The sequence below is a fragment of the Emydura macquarii genome, unplaced genomic scaffold (assembly GCF_026122565.2).
Source record: "Emydura macquarii macquarii isolate MOO-44397 ecotype Brisbane River unplaced genomic scaffold, CSIRO-AGI_Emac_v2 contig_3390, whole genome shotgun sequence".
NCBI lineage: Eukaryota > Metazoa > Chordata > Testudines > Chelidae > Emydura > Emydura macquarii.
In genome coordinates, this window is record NW_027133527.1 from 2,042,962 (window position 1) to 2,057,715 (window position 14,754).

At 48.0% G+C, this 14,754-nt stretch overlaps 1 protein-coding gene across 4 annotated transcripts in view; it reads right to left on the reverse strand.

The window, feature by feature from the left end:
• The window catches only part of PEMT (phosphatidylethanolamine N-methyltransferase), an 85,524-nt gene that overhangs the window by 39,406 nt on the left and 31,364 nt on the right, over nucleotides 1–14,754 (reverse strand). For all 4 annotated transcript variants that reach the window (XM_067534129.1, XM_067534126.1, XM_067534128.1 and 1 more), the window contains exon 3: nucleotides 6,468–6,583. In XM_067534129.1, coding sequence (XP_067390230.1) covers nucleotides 6,468–6,583 — 116 coding nt within the window. The remainder of the gene's footprint in view (nucleotides 1–6,467; nucleotides 6,584–14,754) is intronic.

Consider the following 14,754-nt stretch of genomic DNA (forward strand, 5'->3'; position numbering starts at 1 on the left):
GAGAGCAGGGGTCCCCAAACTGTGGCGTGCGCCACCTGGAGGAACATTCAGGGTGTAGGAGGGCCCGGGCCAGCCCCTCAAGGGGCAGGTAGGGAGCGCCCCTCAGCCCCACTTTGCTCTGGCCCTGCCGCGAGCCATGGCCCTGACCCCGGTTCCACACCTGACTACCGTTGAGCTGCGGGGCTCCGCTCCCGGCCTCGACCCCACCCCAAGCCGCAGCCCCTGCCTAGCCATGGTTCCGCTTCCACTTCTGGCCCCACTCTGGGTCCCAAATCTGCCCCCAGCCGCAACCACAGCCCCTGGCTCCCGGCCCGGCCCCAGCTCCAGCCTTAGCCCCCCGGCTCTGACCACAACCTCACTCCCAGCCACAGCCTCACCCGCCACTCGGGCCTCAGCCATGGCCCCACTCCTGGCCCCAGTGGGGTGCAGACAGGAGTTATGGGGAGGCAGCTATGTAGAAAGTTTGGGAACCACTGAACTAGAGGGATCAGGTGACATCACTGGAGGGAGATTGTACTGAGCCCTTACAGGGGAAACATATCAACAATTAGGCAAATGCATTGGAGAGTTATTTTGGACATAAATTAAGGGGAGAATAAAGGCTTGTCACGTCAGGCACTCTTTGGATAAATGTCGCAAGCCTCCGGGGCAGCCAAACAACAGAAGATCAGAAAAAGTTTTTACTGATGAGAGGCCCTGTGAGAACAAAGAACTTTGATCACGGGGAATTTTAATCTAATGGCAATAAACAACTGCACAAAAGCAATTAATGATGGCTCTCTTACGCAGTTTGCTAAACAATTCCCTTAGTCAGAGGCCATCCTGGAACCATTTCCAAGAAACGATCCCGAGTTTGATAAAGAAGGTTGCAGATAGGAGGCACCTGCTGTCTAAATGAGCACAATATTTTTAGATCCAAGATATTCATTTCCAGCTACACTGAAGGCATGCAAGGCTGTTGCTGCACTGGGCAGAGGACAATAAAAAGCTCCAAGAATGCTTCCGAGACTGGGGGGAAAAGCTAACAAGCTGCAAAGCCTTATTTTAACTGCTTCTGTTTTCTCCAGGGATGCTCTGCTCCCTTCCCCCTTGCTTTGAGAGTCTTTTACAACTGCAGTTAAAATAAAAAAATGCAGCTATTGGAAAAATGAACATCTGGTGGAGTCCCACAATTCATTCTTGCTCACAGACACCCCTCATCCACCTAGGAAATTTGAAGGGTTTGTTTTTAAAGTGGCCATCATTAATCACAACCTGGGATCTGAAACAACAGCAAAACTCCCCAAACCCCAGGATGTTCTCATTTTGCTTCACTAACCACGTGCATCCCCAAAGATTTTGGACTAGGAACCCACCTGGTGATTTATTTAAACGCATGAGGCACAGCTTGCTCTTTACTAGTTAGCTGGGCTCTGCCGCGCTGAAGCAGACGTGACTCAGAAAAAGAGAAGAAAGGAACGGTGAATGAAACAGCAAAACAGTGTTTTGCAGTCACTTTCCTGACATAATCAGACGCTGAGATTACAGCAGGCACATTAGGCAAAGGGGCACAGCTTATGTATTCACATGACATGTTCGTTGCTCTTCTGCCATCTGTGCTCTGTAGTCGTTGAGCCTGCGTATGTCTTTATAGATGTGTAGGGGACAGGAAAGGGGATTGAAGAGCATCATAAGTTACCAAATCTGGAGCAAACAAGCAAGGATCAACATTTGCAGTAAGCGCCTTGCAATACTGAAAGCATAATGCTCCAGCTGCAACGGCACCAAACCTGCAACGCAAGGCAACCTGCGCTTCTCTTTCACAGGCGCATTTTGGAGATGGGACGGCTCTTAACAAAACCCGCCGGTACACTTCACCACTGTTCGGAAGCCATAGCGCTCTCCACTCATGGTTACCCGGCAGAGACATAGATTTAGAGCACTTCTTGAACCCAATTTGGTACCAACTAAATGCAGAGGTTAAAACCAAAACCGTACTCACTCAAAACCAGGGTCATCTTGGGAAGCAAAGCTTTGCCTCTCATGCACCCTTGGGGAGTTACATTGGAAAGCGCCCATACAGTCGGAGCCCTGGGAGAGGGTGTGGCTCAAGCTACTGGGGAATGTAAGGGGTCAGCACTGGTTTTGGGGGGCAGGGCTGATGAGAGGGGGAGAAACGGGGGACAACTGTAGCGGGACCCCAAGGTCAGCCCTCCCCCCCCAAATGTCTGTGATGTCTGGGTAAATACAGTGAAATAGGAGGGGGTGGGGCCCCTGTAAACATGATGTACCGCGGCCCCAAATTTCTCTCGACGAGCTTGCCTAGGGGCCTAGAGCAGCTGAGCCGTGGAACCCGATTTCCATGAAGGGGTTACAGACAGCCAGCCTGTGCGCCAGAGAAAGACAGTGCTGCAGACCGAGGGATGGTTCAGAGCATGCCCATCTAGCCTATTGGGACCCTTACGCGGCAGCCTGGTGTGCGTCCTGCTGAGGGTGCTCTGCCAGAGCGGTGCCTGCCGATGGACGAGCCGTGCCGACAAGTTTAGCAGCAGCTGGCAGAGCCTTGGAAGAGGTGGAGAACTGCGTCTCTGGACTGGCCGTGACGTCCGTCAAAAACCGGAGCCAAGGGAGCTTCGTGCTGCCTCCCAGAAAGCTGGCAACCAGCTCCGCTGTGAAACTGGGTTGGTTGGATTTCACAAGGGAACGTCTCAGCAGACAGCTCTCCATAACACAGAAGCCGAATACACACAAGACATTTCTTAATTGCCTTAAATTCAATGATGGTCTAAATTAATTACGAGCTTCCTGACATGAGTTCCAGCAACATGCAGTGGCCATGAGGGATACAGGAGAGTGGGGACCTCTGGCAGTGTCGTATCTAAAAAGCAAAATTTGTCAAATCCATGTGCAAATTCCACTCTGAGATTTTTATGTCATGAATTATGAGGTCCTAACAACCCATTGGCTCTGCACCTGGGGATTTAGTTCAGACCCATCTTTAATTACAGCGCTGCAGCTAGAATAACCCTAGTCTATGAAATCCTAGACAAAAGGGGAAGTCTTCTGCAAGGAAACGCTGTTTGTGTTACCTTCCCTGAACTAACATTTAAGGACAGGCTACTATAATGTACAGTACCTCGTCCAGGCTATATTATTAGTTAACATGTGCATTATTCAGGCAGATCTCAGATAAGAGTTTAAACAGCCTGCTTGCTCAGTGCACAGGTAATCCCTGCTCTTCTACACAGGAAATACTGTAACTTTTAAATAGTATGAAGAGATTTGTTTCCACTGGTCCAGAAGGTCAAAAAATGCCTGTAGCTGCAACTATACATGCACTGTCCTGTGCAAACAGATTATGATGAAGACCCTCCAATCATCCCAGTATGAAATCAGTTAGGGTAAATAACCTTAAGAGAGAACAGAACAAGGAAACACAGGATGCTTAAAGGTTGCTAACACAGACAATTTGATTCCAGTAAGTAAACACAAAGCGATTCTGCTGTTCCCCCTTTGTTTCAATACAGAATTCAAAACTAACCCCCCACCCTCTCAATCCATTGGTGAAAGACGCTAGATGGACATCCTCTAGCCATTCAACAGGGATAAGATGGACTGCAACCGGGTGAGCTTCCCCAATCAGCCTGCCTTTCCAGCACACCTCAGTCCTAACCTAGAGGAATCATCTCTAAGAGTGAGAGGTTAACTCATTCTCCATGCCGTTCTCTGACTTTTCAGGTGACACTACCAGAGAGGAAGGATGGTCCAGTGGTTACAGAGCTAGCCTCAGATTTAGGAGACATGGGGTCAGTTCCATGCTGTGCCCTTGGGCAATTTGCTTCATCTCCCTGTGCCTCAGTTTCCCATCCCCAAATAGGTGTAAGGGACTGAGGCAAAGGCCGTCTGGCCTAGGGGTCACTGCTGAGCTGGTGTCACAGAGTCCAGGACGGCCAGGGGGCAGTGGGTGAACAGGGAACAGAGTAACTGCTAGCGCTGGGATTAAAAGGCAAGAGTCAGGTCCAGTGAAGATGTTCAGGCTCAGGCCGGTGATGATGGAAGGTCGCAGAGCTCAGGCTCCAGCCCAAGCGTGAACATCTACACTGCACTTAAACAGCCCCGTAGCTTGAGCCCCATAAGCCTGAGTCAACTGATGCGGGCCAGGCAGGAGTGTTTAATTGCAGTGTAGACATACCCCTAGCGGGCCACAGGCTGCTGTTCTCTGGCCCCTTTGGGTGATATGCCCTGCAGCACCTAATCTCCACAGCGCTCCTCGGATATGGCTCTACACAGCCTCTGGGGGCAACGTGGGAAGGTCAGCTGGCCCAGGCTGCAGAGACCCTGGTTCTAGTCCTGCAGCTCCTTACAATGGGGATAAACACACTGCCCTGCCTCGCAGCGGTGTTGTAAAGTGTTCAGATGCTATGGTAACAGAGATGATAGAAGTACTTCAAATAGATAGCTCGGGGAGATTTTCAAAGGCTGGAGCAGCAGTGGGATTTGGCCACTTAACTCCCATAGGTTCCTTCGAATGTCCATTTTCTCAGAGATCTTTGGACTTTTGTCCACTGAGATAGAGGCCATCGACTCATCTAATAACACTCTGCAGTTGGCAGGTGTGCGGCACCTTTCATCCAAGGACCTCCCGCCTTTACAAGGGTGAGTTACTCTTTACATTCCTGAAGCAGGCAAAGTGTTTTGGGCGTCTCCCAAACCCGAAGGAAGTCCCTGCCACCAGAGAGTTGGTGTTTTATTTTGGGGTTTGGTTTTTAAACAGACGGATACCTTGAGAAGTGAAGCAACCTGTCAAGGCTCAGACAGCCTGTCAGCGGCACGGCTCGGAGCACAGTTCTCCTGCCACGCAAGCCACTGCTCCTACAACTTGCCCACCGCTCCTTCTCGACATGTAAATCATATGTTAATAACGTGGACTGGATTCCAAACCGTGACCAAAAGGCTCCATCTTGCTCAATGCCCGGGCCTCCAAGATTAACGACATCTGACGTGGCATGAAATGATTCCTTTCGGCCTAGCACTGGTTGGTTGTTTCCTATTAGGCATCTAAGCACACACCCTGGCCTTATGTTTCGCCAATTAAGCATCTCCATAATCGGCAGAATTTATTAAAATATTTCAGCATTAAGGCTCCATGTAGTTAGAGATTATGAAATCTCTTAATTGGAGGCAGCTGAGAAGCAAGGGGAGCTAAGCACGCCTCAACAACCCTACTACGAAAGGAAGCGTCGTACCAGCACATATCCCATGTAGCTGGTTCTGTTAAGACAGCTGCAGTAGCAGATGTACTATAAGAAACAACTTCAGATTTAAATACACAGAGCCATGATGACTGTGATGTAAACTTTGCGGGCCCGATTTTCCATTGCACTGCCTCGTTATGCTGCTCTACTGGGAGGGGAGCGGATAAAATTGGGCCCAGCCCTGGCCACCTCTCCCTACAACACCCCTTTGAATCCAGCACTGTGCAGGTGAGACACTCCCCCCCACCCCCCACACACACACATTATGGGGACACTAGGACCCAGGTGGTGTCATATCCCCAATTCTGCCATTTCAAATGTAGCCCGAGCTCCTTGTCCCCAAAAGTTCATACAACCTAAGGGCTATGTGGTGACCCACGTGAAATATTTGGTGATCTCAGTCAGTGGCTCCTAGTTGACAGGCATCCAGATCACAGAAAGACCCAGGTTTGTTTGGAGCGGGAGAATGCAGGTCTTACCAGGTCAGGATTCGGATTGCATGGGAAAACCTTATCCAGGCAATGCCTGTGCCACATCTGTTCTGCGCCTGGAAGACTTTACTCTGTACACACTAACAGTCCAGCATCTTTGGCCAGAATCCAGTTCATGAAATACCATAATACAGATAATGAAACTTAAAAGGAACTGTATAATCCTCTTCTTAAAAGCCCCCGCTAGTTATTAATCACGATTAGGTCAGTGGAAAGACATAAGAAATAAATGCATCTTACATATGTAGGGTTAGGGCCCCCTTACTGTAGTATCAGAACACAATCTGTATCCTCACATGCCCCCTGGGAGGCAGGGCAGTACCTTAGCCAAATCGTACAAATGGGGAACGGAGATCCGAAGGCCAGATCACAGCCTCCTATCCTAACCACTGGCCATCCTTCTTCTCCACAGAACAGGGATACAGTTTGAACCTCAATTACTAATACAGTTAAATGAGGCCACCTTGAAATAGTTCTGATTTTCCTATTTACTCCCCGCCCTTCCCGCCTTGGAAATAGAAATATTTTTGTTTCCTTCTTTGGTTTTTTTTTTTTTTTTGGCCTCAGATGCAACAAAAAGGGGCTGGGTTTGGTGCCTAAAATTTGGCTGGTTGGGCATAACAGGCAAATGGCTTTTCAAAGGGAGATGGGACAGGAGATAGGCAGCCCAGTTTCCATGGCTCCGATGGTCACTAGCAGCTGATCCCTGCTTGAACTGGTAGTGATAGAAGCAGCTCCTTACCAATGGCTCCGTATAAAGTTAAGCAGCAGTATGACAGCTCCCAGGCAGTAACATGCGGTATATGGAGAGCCACAGACTCTACTGAGAACTCGGGTTTTGTGCTCCCATCTTGCTACCTAAACAGACAAAAAACAAACGGAATGAGAGGCAGTGAGACATGTGTTGCTGTTATTTCCTTTAGTGCTGACAGTGCTACCCCTTTAATAGACACTGCCTTTTTATAGGAACTAAAAAGTACGAGCTGTCCAATGATCATTAAAGAACTGACTAGAAAGGAGCACAAGATATTGAACTGACTTGGCTTAAATAGAACACATTAGAGAAAATGCCCCTTTCTAAATGCTTGTGCCCCTCTCTGGAGCTACATTAAACCCCATTAATGCACACAGGTTTCCATCAGGTTAGAACCTCAACGACTCATCCACTGGGAAGCTAGGAATGGAGAGTGTCAATTCACTAGCCGGGACTGTTGCTACTTTGTAGAGAGGGGAAAATATTAAGGTGCCCTGTTCTTTTTCTGCTGCTCAGTTTATTCCCCTGGTTCATGCCAATCCTTCCAGACTTTCTCAGTTCATTTGCCCTGGATCTGATAAGCCCTGGCCCAATTTACCGCAACTCCTTGCCTGCCTCCGTACTTTATTTTGGCTTCTGAAGCCATTCAAAGATAGAGACTCCAGGCCTCACAAGTTAAAATGCTCGTGACTAGCGGAGAGAAGTGGTGCCGAATGACGCAGTTAGGTCACAAGCACAGGAATTGAGCTCCCGTGCTTACACGCCTTGGATTAGGCTGTGCGAATGCAAACCACAAGTGGCGAAGAGGGGGGAAATCTTGTGCAGCTTCCCCTCCCAGTTCTGGCACCTCGCTCAGTCTGTTCTAAAGCCCACTGAAGTCAATGGGAATCTTTCAGTTGTCTTTAAAGGCTTTGGACTGGGCCCCAAGGTATCGCTCCGAGGTATCGCTCCGCCAGGTCCGTTCTCTGCAGGGTAATTCGAGATGGAGTTCAGGGATCTGATGTCAGACGTCCATTTTATCTCATACTCCTGTCAACCTATGTCCTTAAATGACAAATACACACTTCAGATAAACCCACTTGCCAGTCTCTCTGCCCGTCCATTGCGCCTTTGCCTGCTAGCGATTCCCACCTTCTAACCACTGGGGTCTTGTCTATTCTCCTGTGTCACCTTTGCCCATTGCTGTCTAGAACCATTGCATAGAAGATAAGAGATTTAGAAAACATGAGGAAAGGTTGAAAGAGCTGGACAGTTTTAGGCTAGAGAAGGCTGTGGGGGGACATGATAACAGTCTCCAAATAGATAAAAGGTTGTTGTAAAGAGGACTGTGATCAAGTGTTTTCCGTGTCCACCAAAGGTAGGACAAGAGGAATCGGCTTAGCTTGCAGCCAGGGAGATTTAGGTTGGATATTAGGAAAAACTCTCTCACTCTCAGGATAGTTAAGCACTAGAATAGGTTACGTGGGAGGTTGTAGAATCCCTGTCATTGGAGGCTTTGATGAACAGGTTGGATAAACACTTGTCAGGGATAGCCTAGGTAGATTTAGCATCTGTCTTCTCCTACAATGATACAGGAGGACAGCTGCATCACTGTCGTGCGTCAGTGTAGACACCCACTACTGCAACGGGAGGAGTTCACCAGGCTGTCACAAACCACCTCCCCAGCTAGGTCGACAGAAAATTCTTCCATTGCCCGAGCACTGTCTACAGCAAGGATTCGGCGGGCAGAGCTCCGTCTCTCAGGCCCAGGGTGTGAATGTTTCACAGCGCTGAAAGACGTAGTTATGTCACTATAAGGTTTCAGTGTAGACGAGTCCTTAATCTTGATTCTGCACATGGGGATGGATTAAATGACCTCTTGACTTGAAATGACCTTTCCTGTCTGACATATTATATACTTTTTATTAGTAATGGCTCTGCATTCATTCATACGCACACACGCACCGTGTATCACAGGATGATGAATTAACATTCAGTATAGCACATTCTGTTTTAAATTTCCAATGATTGCTGAAGCAGGACAGATGCAGTGGGGCTGTACAGACGGACAAACAGGATCCCTGCCCCAAAGATCTTATGATCTAAAGAGCATGGCCCCTGATACCGGGCCTGAATCATCAATGGGAATTTTTTCCAGTGACTTCAACAGAATTTGGATCAGGCCCACACACAGGATTGACACCACTCCAAGTTCACTAACGTACAGAAAAGAGTGTGTATGGGAAGTGGATGTAGCTCTGTCAGTGGAAAATTTAGGTCCAAATTTACCTGTAAGAAGTGAATGCTGCGTCACTGATTTCAGTGAAGCCATTTACACCAAGGCTGAACGTGGCCCACCTAGCATGTGTCTTGTAACTCCATCTATGTATATATTACAGATGTATTTGATAAATAACCAGTTCGTTTACAGAGAGGCGGGAAAAGGCAATTTTGAAGGCAATTCCGGTTTTCGGCCTGACGTGTTGAGAGTGAGGCAGGCTTCGGGAGGCGAAGAGATGCAACATTCAGATAAGCAGGGCACCAGTTTTGCATGCCAAGAGTTGATTCAATTAGTTATGCAATGATTGTCCTGAAATTACAGATCCACTAGTGACTGAGAGAGCAGATTTATAGTCTATTGCTTGCTGGTATAAATAGTTTGTATTTTAAATTGAATTTAAAGCATAGTGCGTCACTCTGCTGCTAAAAAGGGATCTGCTATTTGACGCTGTCAAAGGAAGAAACAAGGTAGGATGAGTTACCACCTTGTGAATAAAAAAAAGGGACCACAACAAGCAATTGAGTCATGGGAAGAATGTAGCCATATGCTGGTAATTTATACAAATTTCCTAATACGATGCTTTCACTGGGAATTATTCTGACTACACTCAATTGGATTGTGATTTGAGGCTTATTTTTAGAGCCTTGCAAATCTGCAGATACCTGCGGACCATTTTTTGCAAACGGTGGATCTCAGAGGCAGGGAAGCAGCTGTCTGCAGCTCAGAGCCTTTGACACTGCTTCCCTGCCTTCGAGATCTGGGGGTGTGGGGTCCCCCCAGCCGGCCGCCAATTAGGTGTTTGGGCGTGGCTCCCCTGGCCGGCTGCCAATCAGCTGTTCGGCAGCTGCCTGTGGGGGCTGAGCCCCGAACAGCTGATCAGGGGCGGCTGGTCTCCAAACAGCTGATTGGGGGGCCCAGAGCCGTCGGTGTGTGTGGGTGCAAATGACTTAGAAGATAGAGACTGCGGATGGCGGGTTGGATGTCAATTGACTCTGGCAGATGCGGATCGGATGCGGAGCCACATTTTTGTATCTGCCGTGCAGGGCTCCACTTACTCTGGAAGCTGTGCAAGGCATCCATGGAGTACTTCACCCAGGGAGTAACTCAAATGCAAATCAGGACACAGGCTTTTCTTAATGCACCGGTATTAGGAAGACTGCCGTTGCTGAATCAGAGTGGAGTGGCTCAGTTTAAGTAATCCTATCCTGGAACCCCAATGTTTGAGGTCAACCTAGATGACCACAGTGGTCCCCAAAACAATACAAAACAAAATACCTTATGCATCTTTAATACCTTTTCAGTGAATTTCAGCTGAGAACGAATACCTTCCAGGTAGATTTCAAACTCTCCAGGGTAGAGATTGTCTCTCACTATGTGTTTGTACAATGGGACCCCACCCAATTCTGACTGGGGGCCCCTGGGTGCTATCCCACTCCAAATAATAAACGATGCAAACAACAAAAATTAACGTGAAGTGATTTGGGGTATACTAAAGGACTATTTAGATTACTATTACTTCTATGCCACTGCCCAGTGACAGGTGTGTACAAAGAGGATAGAAGGATCCCAAAGCATATTAATTGGACAAAGTTCTCTGCTGCCATACCCTCTTTTATTTAACTGCAGTTACAACAGCAGAGAATCTGACCCTACATTTATAGGATCACAGCACCCGTGTGGGGGAGGCAGTTAAGTATTGTGAACCCAATCCTACAGATTGAATGGAGGGGCTTTGTGACTTGCCCAAAAGGTCACACAGCAGAAGTCTGGGTATAGGCAGCAGTTAAACTAGGTCTCCTAAAATTTAGGTCAACCTAGCTATGTCGCTCTGGGGTATGAAAAATTCACAGCCCTGAGAGACATAGTTAAACCAACCTGAGCCCCACTATAGACAGTACTAGGTCAATGGAAGAATTCTTTCATCCACCTAGCTACTGCCTCTCAGAGAGGTGGATTTATAACAGCGACGGAAAAACCTCTTCCATCACTGTAATAAGTGTCTAAACTACAGCAGTACAATTACAGCGCTTCTAGTGTAGACATATCCTCCAGACTCCCCATCCTGCACTTTCACCGCCGCATAATGCTTCCCCTCTCGCTAAATCCAGTGATGACTGAAAGTTGTTTGAGTAACATTTTCCAACACTCAGGATAAAAATAATTCAATCTAAGTCTCTTGAAAGCATGCTCTAGGGTCCAATGTACTCTGTATCATTTCTTGTTAAAACTTTTTCACATGCACTAGAAAACAGCTTGCTGATCAAATGTTCAAGTAATCAAATGTTTTCCACAAACCATGATTCATACGTGATTTGAGCCATTTCTCAGCTCTGTGAACAAATGCTCAAAATACAAGTAAAGGAAAAACACCCCAAATGGCTGCAACTGAAATGAACAAGAAATTGATTTGGATTGCCTTGTCTTTTATAGGTGCAAAGACCTTACAGAATTTGTTTTAGCAGGACTGTAAAAATCAGCTTACAAATGTGACATCCACTTCAAAAGCAGCTTCAGCCCTCAAATTGGCTTAAGCATTTAATCAACTGGAAATGCTATTTATTGCTTTGTATGCACCACAGACAATATCCTTTCATTAATATTTAGTATTTGTTCCAGGGAAATGGATTTTATTCCATCAGCCAAGCGAGCTGACTTTTAAACGTGTTACATTTTAATTTGCTCTACCCGGCTTTGTTCTGTTTGATATGATTCCATTTTTATATTTGGTTTACCACAGATGAGCAGCATGAAAACAGGCGCCTCTGAGACCGAAAGATCTTTTGCATCTCTATGCTAATCTGTCTGTCTGGGTCCTTATAGGGGCCTATTACCATAGTATCTGAGCCCTCCCAGTCATTCATTAATTAAGCTTTACAATGCCCCTGTGAAGTGAGGAAGGATTAGTATTCCCATTCGGTAGAAACAGGTGGCCTACATCAGTGTGAACTAGGTACCCTTTAGTTCACTTCAGGAGGGTCTACACAGGGCAGCCAGAGTTCAACACATTACAACATTCTACAGTTCGCATCCCTATTGTCCGGACTGCAGCCCCATGTAGACAAGGCCCAAGTGACTTGTCCAAAGCTGCACATGTAGCATGTGCCAGAGCCGGGAAGTAAATCTAGTTCTCCTGAGACCCAGGGACTGAAGTTCAATACCTTCGCTATAAGACCATCCTGAGCCGCATAAAGGACAGATGAGGGGGCATGTGTGTTTTAACGTGTTCTCCCACAGTGTGTAGGAAGCACCCTCTCCCGCTTGCAGAGGTGTACTCCAGCCCAAATTCAAATTCAAAATGATCTGGACAAACTGGAGAAATGGTCTGAAGTAAACAGGATGAAATTCAATATGGACAAATGCAAAGTGCTCCACTTAGGAAGGAACAATGAGTTGCACGCGTACCAAATGGGAAATGGTGGCCTAGGAAGGAGTAGTGGGGAAAGGGTCTGGGGGTCATAGTGGATCAATAAAAAAGCAAACATCATTCTGGGTTGTATGAGCAGGAGCATCACGAGCAAGAAACGAGAAGTAACTCTTCAGCTCTACTCTGTGCTGATTAGGCCTCAGCTGGTGTATTGTGTCCAGTTCCAGGCGCCACATTTCAGGAAAGATGTGAACAAATTGGAGGAAGTCCAGAGAAGAGCAACAAAACTGATGAAAGGTCTAGAAAACATGACCTCTGAGGGATGATAAAAAATAATCAGGTTTGTTTCGTCTGGAGAAGAGAAGGCTGAGGGGGAACATGATAACAGTGGTCAAGTACATAAAAAGTTGTTACAAGGAGGAGGGAGAAAAATTGTTCTTGTTAACCTCTGAGGATTGGATTAGAAGCAATGGCTTAAATTGCAGCAAGTGTGATTTAGGTTGGACAACAGGAAAAACTTCCTAACTGTCAGGGTGGTTAATGACTGGAATAAATTGCCTAGGGAGGTTGTGGAATCTCCGTCATTGGAGTTTAAGAGCAGGTTAGACAAACGCCTGTCAGGGATGGTCTAGATATTACTTAGCCCTTGCTTGAGTGCAGAGGACTGGACTAGAAGACCTCTCGAGGTCCCTTCCAGTCCTACACTTCTATGACGTGTGAGGAAAGGGGTGCCAGGGTCTGCGGGCGCGCCTGTGCTGATCTCCGATTCATTCCGCCCCTTTACCAGGGTTTAGGGGAGGAAGAGTGCAGGGGGTCGGAGGTGTCCCTAGACCTAGCGCAGTGGTTCCCAACCTGTGGCCCACAGCTCCCCTTCCGCTGGCTGCAGAACAGAGCCGCTGCCTAAGTACCCAGGTGGAGCGCACAGTTTCCCTGCTGCAGTCAGGGGGACGGGAGATCCTCCTCGCTGGACTCCTTCCCTCTGGCGGCAGTGGAGCGGGAGGAGGGCTGCAGGAAGACACTGGCGGCCCTTCAGGGTTGCAAAAATTATATTTGTGGCCCTTGAGCCAAGAAAGTTGGGAACCCCTGATGCAACATATCCTAGGTCATTCACCAGCACAAGGAATTCGACCTGTGTAGTATTTCAGAAACGAGACCCTGTGAATTCTTTTCAGGCCAGCAGAGGGGCCATCCAGCTGCCAGGCAGGTAAAACAGGCATAAGGAGCGTGGTGGGTTATTAACATAATCCGTGATAACAAGCGCTTTGGAAGGGCTATTCGCCTTCATGCTCCAGGCCGTTCTCTAACAGATTACCCACCCCACATCTATCTGCTGCAGGGTTCTTACACCTTCCTATGAAGCATCTGGTGCCATTGTTGGAGACAGGACACGGGGCTAGTTGGACCTTCGTTCTGCTCCAGTCTGGTAATTCCTAGGGTCCTAAACTGTAGGCAGTGTGACCGAGTTAAAAGCCTAACAAGATCTACGGAGGGCTAGCGGCTCCCCTAGGTGGGTTAGTCAGGCAAGAAACTCCAGGTATTTGGGCGTGCAGTTTCCTCCTCTCTCCCCGGTAAAGGGCATAAGGAGGATGGGGGGAGGGAAGCAGAGTGTCCCGCTGAATTTCTGCTGGAGATCAGCACCAGTCTCTCAAGAAGGCCTCTGCCGTCCAGCCCCAGGGGAGCACAATCCCAGAAGACAGGCGGACGCCATTCCTGGATGGCAGTTAGTCTGTGGCAAGGGAACCCACAGGTGTCAAGGCAGTCAGTCAGCGCTGACTGTCGTGTGGGTAGAGGGGAAAGCAGAAGCAACTCTCCATGGGCCCAATCCGCTGGGCCCTGCTACCTACACCTCGCAGGAGCAGAGGGCCACACGGTGCCTGAACTGATTTTTGGAATTAATAAAACCCGTGCAACTCTACAAAAAAAACACCCCACCCCCAGCAACGCATGCCTTGCTTGCCTGTTCGTCACCTGCACAGAGCTCATGAGGGTCTGGCGTCATCTTGCTCACATGTCACAACACAAGACTTCAGTGCAAATCTGGGGAAAGGGGTCACCTTACAAGCACCCAGCCCTGGCTTCCGCTCTTTGTGGCCTAGGGGACGCCTGTGTCTGGCCGTTCTGAACCCCCGAATTGCCTGGGTGCTATGACGACAAACATAGATTTCTGCCAGGGGGTTTCCTTGAATCGTTAATTTTCCCCTAACTCTCAAGGAGACAATGAACCAGCACGTTTTTCTCAAATGGCTGCTGAACTAAGAGAGGAGCTGGGGGAAATAACCCATAATCACTCAGCAACACACAATGGTAAATAGATGTCCACAGTTTGACGGATTATATTTAGCTGTGGCTGTTCCTGGGGCCTGCATTAATAAATCACCCACAAATTGTATATCTTTACTGACGTGACACCAATTCCCTCCCCTCTAACTTGTTAATTGAGCTACTGTCATTTCCAGGCCCCGCAGGTACGCTTTCATGTAACTGAAGAAAGACGTGAGAAGAAAACAGACACTCAGCCAGGATTGAACATTACCACTACCTGGGTGCTGTCAAAGACAGAGTTGTCTGCTGTGAGGGAACAGAAGCATTAGCAACACTTTAATTTGACATCATTGGCACCTGTATTGTACCTGGGCTGTCATGCCAGTGGC